Below are 16,425 nucleotides of genomic sequence, written 5' to 3'. Positions count from 1 at the left end.
GAATGAATTGTATGAATAATAAAAGCCACTTCACAAATAACTGCATAGTACCACTGCACAAAAATACTTCTGCCTAAATGGTTAAGAAGAATAAAGAAATCAGTGCATAGAGATCACACAATTTCCTAATCTTTTCATGGAATTCTTGTCTACGCCTGAGTTAGGGACTTAAGGAGAAAGATGACTAACATTCCTAAACATCAGCACTGCCAAAAAGAGAGACTGGAAATGTCTATGGTCCCTATGGTCCATGAAAAAAATGCAAAATAAATCACTCTCCTATGTAAAACTATATAAAATTACAACAATGCCATGGATTTTCTTACTCTTTTTATGTCAGAAGGACTACTCTTTCTCAAACATCTGATGAACAAATGCAGACTTCTAATCACAGTGGAATTCCATTACAAAATCAGAAATATTAATTTTATTCCAAAAATCTTAACACGTATCTATGCTACCCATATAAAGTTAATTTCACTTCAGTTTTAAGTACGACAACAATTGAAAAGTCAAATGCATTCACTAACAAAAGTATTGTAAATTTTTACCTAAAACTGAATGCAATAGCAATACTACATCTTTTCAAAAAAAAAAAATCTTTAAAATAGGTATATTTGACATGGTGGATGTAATAGTAAATAGATGGCCATCTTCGAAGAGGTACATTTTCAAACATAATTTAACAAACTTACCAGTAACTAAAATGCATCGGATTGCTGCAGGGCTCACAATAAACTTGCAAAATTCTGTGTACTGCCATACAAAATTTCTCTCCATTCTTGCCTATTTCCAACTCCCCTAGATACAAAGGCAAATATAAAGGATACTTCAGCCCATTCCTATATCTCCTACATACCACTTCCTGTCTAGACATATCAGTTCATCTGTAGAGGATCTAAGTATATAGGATAACCAAAAAGCAAGTATCTGTGTCAGCCAAAACTAGTATACACAACATAGAAGTTTCTCTTGAAAAGTATAGCAATAGCCAAAAATGGATTTCCATAGGAATATTTTACTTAATAGACAGAAAGTGTTCGTTTATATCTTAAAGTAAAATTGCTAAACTTTTCAACAGATAGTAGTACTATAACATATCATGTTCTTTTAAGTAGCAATTCTACTTTAGGAAGAGTTAAGGGTGTTTAATAATCCTGCCTCCTTTTAAGGAAAATGACACTAATAATCTATAGGGTTATTCTTAAAAATAATTAACACCTTCCAGTTCTTAATAAGTTTCCAATAAATTAGAAAATAATATTTATTTCAAGTAACATGCTTATAAAGGGCTAGACCTTATGAAAATGAAGAAAATAGTATAATAATACCACTATGACAGCATATTTATTATCTCTCTAGAGCTTTCTGGTCCATATTATTAAGGAATACCACAGTCTTGGCCCACAAATACCTGAGAATATTTAATAACTGTGTATGAACATGACTAATTTCTGTTACTAATGATAAATATGTACTATATTTAGGTTCCATTAAAATTTATATAAATATAGATTTTGACTTGATTTTAATATAACTTTATCCATTTCAATTTGTCCATTATTTATCTTTTAAAGTAATTAATGTAGGCAATTTATAATCCTAAAAGTTTTATTATCTTTGAGGTTTTTGATTATTTCAAGATATACTGTATCGTTAAGACAGACCTAATGTATAACTGAAATGACTGAGATTGAATATGAAACCTCAGTTCAAAGGCAGTTCTTAGGACACAGAAACTGTCTTTTCAATCTGTTTTGTACTGAAACAAGCAAAGTACCTCAGCTACATGAACTGTTTAAATATATTAAGAAGAATGGAATTCATAATGTAAAAAATTAAAGATTCCCTGGGATCCAACACATCCTCCCCTTTTAAAAGGATGTTTTTAATATCTTAAGAAACACTACAGACAAAGTAATTGCCAGAATAAATTTAGAAGGAGATTACATTCCATTAAGATTAAGGTACCAGTAAGGGGAGAAAACCTTTTGACTTTTTCATAAGGTTTCGTCTTTTTTGTAGCCAAATTTGGTATTGAGATACACTGAAATCTTGCAAACAATGATTAAAATTATATGAACTATCTAATACCACTGTTTCTATGCTATATCTCTGACTAGAAAACTCTTCTGAGGTAAGAGTGATCAGAGCTGGAACAAAACTGTAAAAGAAATAAACTCAAGTCCATACCCAAGATAATTTCTCACTCAACACAATTAATTTCAGTGACACCCATACACAAAAAAACTCACAAAAGTTGGAAGAGTTAAATTTCTTCACAGTTCACAACTGGAAAGGTCTAAACCAAACTTTCTAATTCCATATCCATTTGACAGTCACGTTTAAGACAATGTGTTCCTAAAGATGTGGTCTTAAAAGAACACTGCCTACCTGCCTATATAGGCAATAAACCTGATACAGAAAACTGTCACATTCATCAATTCAGACATCAAGTGGAGATACATGCTGAAATAAGTGAAATACATTTATCTGCAGAGTCAAATAAGGAAAACAGTGAAATGCAGCACAGGAAAATGTAAGGACAGATGGAATATACTGGTAGCACAGGAAATCACTAAGCCTGCCTACAGCCATGAAATCTCTCAGTAATTTCCACCTTTTCTTTCAGCCTGATAAGGAGACAGGCAGCCTCATAAACTGAATTGGCTACCCCTGTCATGGCTATTTGAGAGTATTCTTTAAAGGTCCTATTTTATCTTTTTATTTTATTTTTATTATTTTTAATTTTATTTTAAGTTTGTTTATTTATTTATTTATTTATTTATTTATTTATTTATTTATTTTGAGAGAGAGAGAGAGAAAGAGAGAGAACACACATGCACACAAGCGGAGGACAGGCAGAGAGAGAGAGAGAGAGAGAGAGAGAGAGAGAGAGAGAATGAATCCCAAGCAAGCCCCGCACAGTCAGCGTGGAGCTCGACATGGAGCCTGAACTCAGCAACGATGAGATCACGACCTGAGCTGAAACCTAGAGTCAGACACTTAACTGACTGAGCCACCCAGGGGCCCCTAAAGGTCCTATTTTAAAGTTCATCAGGGAATCACACATTTTTGCCTTCCTTTGGTAACAGATTTTGATTTTATGTTTCATCAACCTATTTTATTTCTGAAAAATGTTATAGCCAAAAAGTCAAAGTTCATAAAATTGTGATTGACATGTCTCAAAATCTGTCTTCTATAGGAAACAAAATTTTAACATGTTTAATTCTAAAGGAACTAATTCTAAGCCTCTTATGACATAGTTATATATTCATATATAGTACCTACCAGTATTTACATAGTTTGAGAACAAAACAGCCTTTGACCAGCTCCACTCATAACTCCATAAACAGCCAATAGATATTTACTACAAAGGGTCTCAAAGCCTACTAATTTAATCCCAATTGAAAAATGACCACTTACAATACTTTAAACATCCTTGTCCCTTTATGAAAATTTAGTAGACAAGTTACAAGTGGCAGTTACTAGTAACCATGTACAATCCATGGATACATGAATACTTTAGAAATTTAATGTTGTATCTTCCTAACCTAAGAAGTTGAAAATTTCAAAAATAGGGGCGCCTGGGTGGCTCAGTCAGTTAAGCAGCCGACTTCGGCTCAGGTCATGATCTTGCGGTCCATGAGTTCGAGCCCCGCGTCAGGCTCTGTGCTGACAGCTCAGAGCCTGGAGCCTGTTTCAGATTCTGTGTCTCCCTCTCTCTGACCCTCCCCCGTTCATGCTCTGTCTCTCTCTGTCTCAAAAATAAATAAACATTAAAAAAAAATTTTTTTAAATAAATAAATAAAATAGAGACATAATGACACATGTGTGATGCCCTTCAAGATCAAAATATGTCATAGCAGGGGAACCAAATAGCCAATCCTTTATCCTGGTGCCAAGGCCCAGTCTGTTTAACAGAAGCAGGATTAAAAATATACCCTGGAAGTGCTAAAATTGTCAAATAAAGAAAATAAGTAATAAAACAGCTAACGTGGGGGTGCCTGGCTGCCTCAGTTGGTTGAGCGTCACACTCTTGATTTTGGCTCAGGTCATGATCCCAGGGTCATGGGATCAAGTCCCACATCAGGCTCCACACTGGGCACAGAGCTTGCTTCAGATTCTCCCTCTCTCCATCTGTCCCTCTCCCCTGCTCGTGCTCTCTCTCCGTCTCTCTCTCTCTCTCTTATAAAAACAAAAACAAAAAAACAGCTGACTACACAGAAAGCTGAAATAATTATTTGATACTTAGGCTTTACAAATGCCCAGGAATTTTCTGGTGCTTTAAAATTATTATTTAAATGATCAGGCAATAAACTGACTTCTTATTTCTTTTTTTCTTCAGTGTGTGTACAATTCTGAAAATTTATACATGTAGATTTTGATAATCCTACCAGAATCAAGATACAGACCGGTTCCATCACACCAAAAAAGCCCTCATATATTCTATCTCTTTAGAGCTTTACAAATCACATTCTTCCAACTTCCATAATCTTGAGTAACTACTCATCGCTTATCCATCACTACAGTTTTGACATTTCAAGAATGTCATATAAATTGAATCATATAGCATGGAATCTTCTGAATTTGTCTTTTTTGACCTCAACATATTGTCTTGGATACTCATCCAAGTAGTTGCATATATCAAGAGTTTATTGCTTTTCCTTGGTAAAAGAGTATTCCATTGTATGAATGGATTACCACAATTTGTGTACATTTGAGTTATATCTAGTTAACAATAATTACAAACAGGACTACTATAAGCATTCACACAAAGGCTTCTGTGAAACACAGCTTTCATTCATTTCTCATAAATATAAACCTATAGGAGTAGAGGAGCTGAATTACAAGGTAAATGTGTATGTTTACCTTTGTAATAAACTGCCAAGTTACCAGAGTGGCTGTACCACTTGGAAATTCACCAGTAATATATTCCAGTTGTTTTTCATCCTTGCCAGCACTTGGCACCATGAGTATTTTTTACTTCGGCCATCTTACTAAGTGTGTAGTTGTACCTTCTACTAGTTGTATTATACATTAATTACCCTGTTGATTAATGATGCTGAACATCTTTTCATGTGCTATTTTGACATCCTTATATCTTCTTTGGTTAAGTGTCTGTTCAACTTTTTGCCCATTTTTTTTATTGAATTTTATGTTTTCTTACTATTAAACTTTTAGGGACTTCTTTATATATTCTTGATGATTATAATCCTTTGTCAAATAAAGTATTTTCTACTCTTTTCCTCCAGGCTGTAATGTGTCTTCTCATTGCATCTTTTGCTAACTAAAGGATTTTAACTTTGATAAAGTCAAAGTCAAATTTATCAATTTTTGTCTTTTATGTATCATGCTTTTGTGGTCATGTCTAAAATGACTTTGCCTAGCCTAGATCACAAAAATTATCTCCTATATTTTCTTCTAAAAGTTCTATAGTTTTATATTTTACAGTTAGAGTTAATGTTGAGTTTATGTTTTTTAAGTGTGAGGATTAGTTCAATGGCCATTTTTGACATACAACTATCTTTCCTCCCCTAGATTCACTTTGCACCTTTGCCACAAATCAATTGTCCTTATTTGGGAGACTATTTCTGGACTCTATTCTGTTCTGGTGATAGTGTCTATTGCCTTGCTAATATCATACTACATTCATTATTATAGCTTTATAGTAAGTCTTGAAGGCAGGCAAGTATGATTCCTTCAACTACATTCTTTTTCAAAATCATTTTAGCTAGTCCAGTTATTTTATCTTTTGATATAAATTTTAGAATCATCTTGCATATATCAACAAACAAATCTAGCTAGGACATTAACTGGTATTGTGTTAAATCTATTGATCAATTCAATGACATCCTTACTATGTTGAGTTCCCTATACATGAACACAATAAATCTCATCATTTATTTAATATTTTCATTTCCTTCATCAGCAATTTGGAGATTTCAGCACACAGATCCTTACATGTTTGGACATTTATATTTTAAGTATTTAAATTTCTGAAGCTATTGTTAAAAGTATTTTGCATTTGGTTTCCTAATACACATTGTTAATGCAAAGAAATAAAATTTATTTTGTGTAAGAAATCATGTCATCTGTAAAGGGACAGTTCTAATTTTTCCTTTCCAATGTAAATAACTTTTAATTCTTTATCTTGCCTTCCTCCAATGGCTAGAACTTTGGATTTGGATCAGAATCACAAAGCTACAACTCAGAGCTGAATTCATATATAATGTTACTGAGTTACTTCCCAAGTTCTCCCCTTTCCATGGTTTCCCTGATAATTTCTGGTTGTGGGGCTCTTCTTTTCATTTCTGCTTTCAAACTGCTAGTGCTTCAGTTTCCTCACTCTGCTGCACACTTCTGTAATGCTGCTCAAATCCAGAGCAAACCAGCAGTAACAGAGGGATAAAACAAAGCAATATAAAGGTTTCTCGTTCTGAAAGTAAAAATCCTGGAATCCGCCAGTCCATCCATTCTATCAAGTAAAAAGCTAAACAGACTAAAAAACCACAGCTCTTCTAGGATCCAATAAGAGAGAGGAAGAGGGCAAACCAATGCCCCCAAGACTGGGGAGACAAACAGGAAACTATAGGGAGTCGTGGGTTACCAGAGCAGACACACTCAAGTGGAAACCACTGTGGCAACCAGTACCCAGGTAGGGAAAGCGGAACTGTAATTGACAAATTACTAGATCTGAGTGCTTTCAACCCCTCCAATTATATAAAGGTCCCTACATTTACTGGGTGATTTATTTCCAGGAAATAAACCAGGTTTTCACAATAAATAGCAGAGAAAAATCCTTCCAGGCTTCCAGCAAGGCAAAGGAAAATGAACTTGAAATACACGACAGCAATCTTTTCTTAACAAGGCCTGCACTTGGAGAAACCAGTTAACCAATCCTAACCTGCTGAGTTAAGAGCCTAAGTGACCTAGAGAAGGGAAACATCCAACTACAGTCAACTCTAGTCATCTCTTCCCACCTAAAGGCATTGAAACAGAAAAAAAAAAACAAAACCAAAAACCCTGAGAAACACGTGAAATTCACAGTCCAGAGGCAAAGGCTGACTAAAAGACTAACACCTAATCATAAGACTAAGGACACTTTCTCTGCTCCACGCCTCACCTCCACATTACTAAAGGCCTATTTACAGAAGTTCCTTTTACCAAATACACAGTGTCTGACCATCAAGAAAAAATTATGCTAAGCCCTTATGATAAGGGCTCTAATGGATGAAAGAGACATCACAGAAGAACAAATGGGCAACATAAGCAAAGAGATGGAATTCCTAAGAAAGAACCAAAAAGAAATACTAGCAATAAAAACTACTGTAAAAGAAATGAAGACCATGTTTGATGGGAATATTAGTAGACTGAATACAGCTGAGGAAAGAATCTGTAAACTAGAGTATATATCAATTGAGTCTTCAAAAACCCCAAACCAAAGGGAACAAAAACTGAAAAAAAGAAGAAGAATACCAAGGACTGTGGACAAGTAGAAAATGTGTAACATATCCACTATGGGAATACCAGGAGAAGAAAGCTACAAAGGAACAGAAGAAATATTTAAAAAAACAATGACTGAGAATTTTCCCCAAATTTGTGTCGGACATAGATCCAGAAAGCTCAGAGAACACCAAGTAAGATAAATGCTAAAATAACCTATATCTAGGCATATCATTTTCAATTTACAGAAAATCAAACATCACAAAAAAATCCTAAAAGAAGCCAGTGGAAAAAACACAATACCAATAGTCAAAATTAGGTAAGAATTACATCTGACTTCTCTTCAGAAACCATGCCAGCAAGAAGAGAATACAGTAAACATTTAAAGTGGTAAGAGGAAAACAAAAAACAAAAAAACAAAACAGCAACCTCACGTTCTCTAACCTGAAAAATTATCCTTCAAAAGTGAAGGAGAAATAAAGACTATCTCATACAGACAAAAATTGAGGAAATCTGTTGCTAGTCTACTGTCTTGCAAAAAATGTTAACAAAAATTCTTTAGAAAGAAGGAAAATGATATAGGTCAGAAACTTGAATCTATGTAAAGAAAGCAAGAGCACTAAAGAGGAATAAGGGTAAAAAAAAAAGTTTGAATTTTGTATTCTAAACTGATCTAATACATAACAGTTTGTTCAAAATAATAATACCAACATTGTATTTCATTATGTATGCTTATGTATATTCATTATGTATGAATATGTATATATGCTTATATATGTTTCTATATGAAATCAATGACATATGAAGTTAATGACAGCAATGATACTAGGGATAAGAAGGAATGATGATTATTTTGTTGTTATGAAGTACACACATCACCCATGAAGTGGTAAAGTGTTATATGATAGTAGGCTTAAATTAGTTGCAAACTCTATGGCAACCATTAAAAAAAGGTTAAAAATATAACAAAAACTGATATCTAAGAAAGGAGAGAAAATGGAATCATACAAAATGCTTAATTAAAATCTCAAAAGGCAGAAAAAGACTAGAAGACAAAAACTGTAACAAAGAACAAAACAACAAATCTAAAACAGGAACAAATATCAATGGATATTAATCCAATCATATCAATAATCAATTTGAATGTCAATGTCTAAATGCACCAATTAAAAGACAGAAGATGTCAGAATGAAATGAAAAACACAACCCACCTATAATGCTGTCTACAAGAAACCCAGTTTAATATAAAGACACAGATTAAAAGTAAATGGATAGAAAAAAATATACCAAGCTAACAACAATCAAAACAAAGTAGAAGTACCTACATTAATTTCAGACAGGGCAGTCTTCAAAGCAAGGAAAATTATCAGAGATTAATTAACAAGGTATTATATAATGATAAAGGGGTCAGTTTTTCAGGAAGACATAACATTTCTTAAAGTGTATACACCTAACAACAGAACATCAAACTACGTGAGGCAAATACCACTGTAACTGCAAGGAGAAACAGATGAATCCACTATTACACCTGGAGACTTCAACATCCTTCCCTCTCTCACAAACAGACAAATGCAGCATGCAGAAAATCAGTTAGGACACAGGTGAACTCAACAACACCAACAAGTAACTGGAGAAGACTGGTATCTATACACAACTTCATCCAACAACAACCGAATACACATTTCTTTCAAGCTTACATGGAACATTCAAAAAGACAGACCACAACTGGAGCCATAAATCACATCTTACGAATTTTAAGTGAATAAAAATCATACATGTCTTCTCTCAGATCACAATAGAATTAATAATTAGAAATCAATAAAAGAACATAACACGTGGAGATTAAAAGCACACTTTCAAATAACACGGATTGAAGAATCTCAAGAGATACTAAAAATATTTTGAATGAAATTAAAATGAAAACACAACATAGCAAAATTTGTGGAATGAAATGAAAGCAATGCTTACAATGAAATTTACAGCACCGAATGCTGTGACATTGTGATCTATAATAACAACATATTTATTTGGTCTTCATCCTTGTTTCTGGCACAGAGCTCCTAAAATCCCTGAAATTTCCTAAGTGATGAGAGTGAGAAAAATGTCTTTTGTCATGGTAATGAGATTACTTCGGGTACTCACCTAAAGATGGGAACTAGTTGCCAGGGAAGCCAATCACGTGATGAGAAGGTTGGAAATTTTAGTCCCACCTCCCTAACCCTGTCTTCCAGGGACAACAGAGATACTGGAGACTGAGTTCAACCACCAATGGCCATTGATTCAATCAACCAAAATCCCAAAAGGGCAGGATTTGAAGAGCTGGTCTGTGAACATCTGGGGATGCTGAGACAGTGGAATGCCTGAAGAGGGCATGGTAGCTCTGTGCCCCTTTCCCTATATGTTGCCCTTATGCATTTCTTTCATCTAAATGTTCATCTAAATGTTCATCTGTATCTTTTATCGTATCTTCTTAAAATAAACCAGCAATCCAGTAAGCAAAATGTTTCCCTGAGCTCTGTGAGACACTCTAGCAAATTAATTAAACCAAAGGAGGTTATAGTAGGAACCTCTGATTGATAATCTATCAGAAATCCAGGTAACAACCCAGACTTCTGATTGGCACCATAAGTCCAAGGAGGGGGTTGGTTGAACCCTCAATGTATAGTCAGTTGGTCAGAAGCACGGGAGATAATCTGGGCTTGTGACTGGTATCTGAATTCAGAGCAGCAGTCTTCTACGACAGGGCCATTAATGTGTGCCATCGGACACTACCTGCAAGTAGACAGTGTTAGAATTGAATTAAATTGTAGGACAATCAGCTAGTGTTACAGAGAATTGTTCGGAGTGGCAGTGGTAGAGGGAACCACCTCTCTACACACTGGAATTATGTGCTGAATCCTCTATTATGCACCTATAGAAAAGAAGAAAGATCTAAAATAATAATCTACATTTCCACCTTAAGAAACTAGAAAAATGAGAGTAAACTAAATCCAAAGTAAGCACAGAAGAAGAAGAAGAAGAAAAAGAAGAAGAAGAAGAAGAAGAAGAAGAAGAAGAAGAAGAAAAAGAAGAAGAAGAAGAAAAAGAAGAAGAAGAAGAAGAAGAAGAAGAAGAAGAAGAAGAAGAAGAAGAAGAAGGATAAAGAGGAGGGGGGAGAGGGGAAGGAGAAGAGGAGGAGGAGGAGGAGGAAGAGGAGGAGTAGGAGGAGGAAGAGGAAGAGGAAGAGGAAGAGGAAGAAGAATTATTAGAGTACAAATGAAAGCAACTGAAAAGAGGAAATCAAAAGAGAAAATCAATGGAACAAAAAGCTAGTTCTTTGAAAACATCGATGAAATTGAAAAACCTCTAGCCAGTCAAATAAAAAAAGTGACAGGACAGAAAATAATACTAATGTCAGAAATGAAAGAAGGGATGTAACTACAGATCCTATGGAAATTAAAAGAATAAAAAGGAACACTAGGAACAATTCTATGCCCATAGATTTGATAACCTAATGAAAAAGACCAGCTACTTGAAAGGCACAAGCTGTCAAATCTCACACAGAAAGGAATAAACATTCTGAACACACTTGTATCTATTAAAGAAACTGACTCAACAATTAATTTTCTAAAACAGAAAGCACCAGGCTCAAATGGGATCACTAGAGTAAATTCTACCAAACACTCTAAATGGGAAGAAATTATACCAATTGTCTAGAATGTCTTTCAGAGAGTTGAAACAGAAGAACTACTTCCTAAGCATCACTCTAATACTAAAACCAAAGATATTTTTTTTTAATTTTTTTTTAACGTTTATTTATTTTTTTGAGACAGAGAGAGACAGAGCATGAACAGGGGAGGAGCAGAGAGAGAGAGAGACACAGAATCCGAAACAGGCTCCAGGCTCTGAACTGTCAGCACAGAGCCCGACGCGGGGCTCGAACTCACGGACCGTGAGATCATGACCTGAGCCGAAGTCGGACGCTTAACCGACCAAGACACCCAGGCGCCCCCAGACAAAGATGTTTTAAGAAAACTACAGACCAATGTCTCCCATGAACATATATGCAAAAATCCTCAATCAGATATTAGCAAATTATATCCAAAAAAGTACAAAAAGAATTACACAACACCACAACCAAGTGGGATTTATCCAAAGTACGCAAGGCTAGTTCAAGATTCAAAAATCAAATATAATCCGTCACATCAATAGGCTAAAAAAGAAAAATGACATGCTCATATCAAAAGATGCAGAAGAAGCATCTGTCATAATTCAACAACGATTCATGATAAAAACTCTCAGTAAACTAGGAACTTTCTCAACTGGATAAAGATTATCTATAAAAAACCTACAACTAAGGGGCGCCTAGGTGGGAGTTGGTTAAGTGTCCAACTTCAGGTCATGATCTGCGGTTTGTGAGTTCGATCCCTGCATCGGGCTGGGTGCTGACAGCTCAGGGCCTGGCGCCTGCTTTGGATTCTGTGTCTCCCTCTCTCTCTGCCCCTCCCCTGCTCACATTCTGTCTCTTCTCAAAAATAAACAAACATTAAAAAAAATTAAAAAAAACTCTACAGCTAACATCATACTTAATGATGAAAAACTAAAGCTTTCCCACTAAGATGAGACACAAGGCAAAATGTCCCATCTCACCACTTCTTTTCCACATCATACATACAAATTGGGAAGGGAGACATTAAAGTGTCTTTGTTTGCAGGTGGCATGACTGTGTAGAAAATCTGAAAAAAATCCACAAAAAAACTCTTGGAACTAATAAGCAATTAAAGCAAGCTTGCAGGATACAAGGTTAATATAAAAAAGTCAAACTGTTTTCCTACAAACCAACAATGAACAAGTGGAATCTGAAATTAAAATTTTAGTACCATTTACATTAGCACCCCCCAGAAATCAAATACTTATGTATCTAAATCTAACAGTATATAAATAAGATCTATATAATAAAAATTAAACTCTCCAAATTGAAATAAAAAATGAACTAAATAAGTGGAGAGATATTCCATGTACATGAATAGGAGGAAGAAATACTGTCAACATGTCTGTTCTTCCCAAATGGATCTATAGGTTCAGTGGAATACTAGTCAAAAATCCAGTAAATTATTTTATGGATATTGACAATGTATTCTAAAGTTTATACAGAGAGGCAAAAAATAGTCAAGAAAGTATTAAAGAATAAAGTTAGAGTGCTGACACTACTAACTTCAAGACTTACTATAAAACTATAGTAATCAAGACAGTGTGGTATTGGGGACAGAATAAAAAATAGATCAATGAAACAGAATAGAGATCCCATAAATGGACACATATAAATATAGTCAACTGATCTTTGGCAAATGAACAAAGGTAATACAATGGAGCAAAGACAGTACCTTCAACAAATTATGCTGGAAAAACTGACCAACTACCCATCAAGAAATACACCTTACACCTTTCACAAAAATTTACTCAAAATGGGTCACAGACCTAAATGTAAAATGCAAAACAAAAAACTCCTAGAAGATAACATAAGAAAAAACATGGATGACCTTGAGTATGGTGATGACTTTTTAGATATAATACCAAAGACAAATCCATTAAGAAATAATTGATAACTTTGACTTCATTAAAATTAAAATCTTCTCCTAGAAAGGTAATAGCAAGGGAATTAAAAGACAAGCCACAGACCGGGAGAAAATATTTGCAAAAGATACACCTGATAAAAACAAACAAACAAACAAACAAACAAAAAACAAAAAACAAAAATAAACCCCAAAAACCTGTTATCCAAAGAATAAAAAGGACTCTTAAAACTGAACTGTAAGAGGGTGCCTGGGGGCTCAGTCAGTTGAGCATCTGGCTTCAGCTCAGGTCATGCTTTCACAGTTTGTGGGTTTGAGCCTCGCATTGGGTTCTGCACTGATGGTGCAGAGCCTGCTTGGTATTCTCTCTCTCTCACCCTTTCCTCTCTCTCTGTACCACCTCTACTTTCACTTTCTCCCTCTCTCTCTCTCTCTCTCTCTCTCCCTCTAAAAAATAAATCTTTAAAAAAACTGAATAAGAAAACAAACAACCTGATTAAAATATGAACCAAAGACCTTAACAGACACCTCAATGAAGCAGATATAGATGAAAAATGAAGCTATGAAAAGATGCCCCATATCGTGTCATCAGGTAAATGCAAAAGGAAACAGCAATGAAGCACCACTACATACCTACTAAAATAGCCAAGTTCCAGACCACCGACACCAAGTGCCAGTGAGGCTATGGAGCAGCAGGAATTCTCATGCATTTCTGGTGGAATGCAAAAAATGGCATGCCCACTTTGGAAGACAATTTAGAGGTTTCTTACAGAAATAAACATACTTTCATCATATGAACCAGCAACCATGCTCCTTGGTATCTACCCAAAGAAGGTGAAAAGTTATATCCATACAAAAACCTGCACAAGGTTTACAGCAGCTTCAGTCGTAATTGTCAAAATTTGGAAACAACCAGGATGTCCTTCAGTAGGTGAATGGGTTCATAAGCTGTGGTATATACAGACAAAGGAATATATACATTCAGAGCTAAAAAGAAATGAACTATCAAGCCATGAAAAGACATGAAGGGATCCTCATTGTATATTACCAAGTGAAAAAAGACAATCTGAAAAGGTTGCATACTGTATGATTTCAACTACGACATTGTGGAAAACACAAAAAATATGAAGATGATGAAAAGACCAGTGGTTTCCAAGGGGTGGGTATGAGAAGGAAGAGGATGACTAAGTGGAGCACAAAGAATTTTCAGGGAAGTGAAAGTACTTGGTATGGTATTGTAATTATGGATACACTGTTATCACATTTTTCCTAAGCCTGTAGAACGTATAACACCAAGAGTGAATTCTAAGATAAACTGCAGACTTTGGGTCATTACATTGAAACAATTTAGTGTTATCCTTGGTAAAACATGTGTCATTCTGATGAGTGATGTTGATTAAGGGGGAGGGTATATTATGTGGGGGAAAGGGAGTATACGGGAAATCTCTGTATCTTCTTGATTTTATTGTAAACCTAAAACTTCTCCTAAAAAATGGAAGTCTTTAAAAAAATTAAAAATAATTTTAAAATTTCTAAATAAAAAGAATTTCAAAAGTAATAAAAATTGTGCAAAGAAGAAGATCTGTAGTTTTTATTTAGGGCATGTTAAGTTTGAGATACCTTCTACAGAGTTTGGGTATATGAGCCTAAACAGAAGACAGCTAGAAAAAAAGCTTAGGGAGTTATCAGCCTAGGTAATAAGATCAGGGACCCAGAAACAAAATAACATAAAAGTAAATAAAATTACAATACTAAGTTGACTAGAACCTCCTGATGATGACTTACTAATTCTTAAAGATTCAATTCAGACGAAAAGATTCTTTTCTTACAGATTAATTCTTTTCTTAAATATGACATAATGGTCATCACATCCAGGGAAGAGCAAGGGAAAAGAGCCTCAACATTGGGAAGAACCTTAGTATTATACCCACTTTTCATTAGAAAATAGGGGCTTCTGGGGCACCTGGGTGGCTCAGTGAGTTAACGGTCCACCTCTTGATTTCGGCTTAAGTCATGATCTCATGGTTCATGAGACTGAGCCTGTATCGGGTTCTGCACTGACAGTGCAGAGATCCTCTCTCTCCCTTTCTCACCGCCCCTCCCCAGCTCATGTGAGAGCTCCCTCTTTCAAAATAAATAAACATTTGAAAGAAAGAAAGAAAGAAAGAAAGAAAGAAAGAAAGAAAGAAAAGAAAGAAAAAGAAAGAAGAGAAAGAAAGAGAAAGAAAAAAAGAAATGTGGGCTTCTGAAGGTGAACAGCCTAGCATATGGCAATAGTTTTTATAAAAGCAAATAATATCTATTTTAGTTTTAGATTCTATGATTACCATACAATCAAAATGAATGAAGCAATTTTTCTTACTTTCAAAAAGAATGTAAAAGGAAAGTTAAAGGAAATAAATTCTATTTCATGTGAAAAATAACAAAATTGTTACAAGACTGAAATATCAAAGGAGAAAGGATGTGGATATACAAACTAAAGGAAAATTAACGCAATAATTCACTGAAGATGTGCTCATGTTGTCAAAATTTCTGCAACAAATAATTTGTAGTTATCCCTTTGACAAAACAACTATCCTTTTTTGGGGGGGTCAAAGATACAGCAGAAGCCTTGCCTTTTCCAGAGCAAATTATGTGCTACACACTGAAATAGCACAAAGTAACATAGCATTAAAAATGGATTTCACTAGATTTAAAAGAAACTTTTCATGAAAGAATTATTATGAAAAAGTAATCACTCATTGTAAAAAAACACTTTAAAATGGACTATTAAGACACCAGCTTATGTGAAAAGTCAATGAATCATAAATCATAAATCAAGAGTAAAACAAAATATCCTTTGTTGTTGACAGCTGACAAATTTATTAAATTGCTACATGTACTAGAAGTTTTATTATTAGGTATCTCCTGTAAAGACTCCACAGAGTAAAAAGGACTTGTCTGACAAAAGGAGGCTATTTGAACATTAAATTATAATTTCCCTATGTTTTAGGCAGAATACTTAATGTATTTTATTTTTAATCCTTAAAAATTCATTTTCACAGTAAATGCAATATAAATTCCATTTTACTTTAGCTAAATCTCACTAAATAATTATCTGCTTTTTTCTCCTCTAATAGTAGTAATACTGACCCAAATACACGTTGTGTCTATTTTACTTCAAAGAGTTTTTCATTAATAATTTAGTAAACTAAAATAAGGCAAACTAGCAAATATATATATATATATATATATATATATATATATATATATATATGTATGTATGTATATACTAACTGTGACAGACATACATTCTTTCCAAAAAATATAAAGGGAATATAATTGGTAGGTATGTATTTTAAAATATCTAAGTACTCGTGGAAACCAAAATACTATATTCTATACATATGTACAATAACCTTCACAAAAGAGATAATCATTATAAACA

At 34.4% G+C, this 16,425-nt stretch overlaps 1 protein-coding gene across 5 annotated transcripts in view; it reads right to left on the bottom strand.

Moving 5' to 3' along the window:
- The window catches only part of NBEA (neurobeachin), a 673,234-nt gene that overhangs the window by 519,661 nt on the left and 137,148 nt on the right, over positions 1–16,425 (bottom strand). The window contains exon 2 of one of the 5 annotated variants that reach the window (XM_049646799.1): positions 696–801. The exons of the other annotated variants lie outside the window; for them this stretch is intronic. Within the exon in view, the coding sequence (XP_049502756.1) occupies positions 696–801 (106 nt within the window). The remainder of the gene's footprint in view (positions 1–695; positions 802–16,425) is intronic. 5 annotated transcript variants of the gene reach the window in all.

Source organism: Panthera uncia (genome assembly GCF_023721935.1).
Source record: "Panthera uncia isolate 11264 chromosome A1 unlocalized genomic scaffold, Puncia_PCG_1.0 HiC_scaffold_16, whole genome shotgun sequence".
NCBI lineage: Eukaryota > Metazoa > Chordata > Mammalia > Carnivora > Felidae > Panthera > Panthera uncia.
This window is presented reverse-complemented; position numbering and strand designations above follow the sequence as displayed.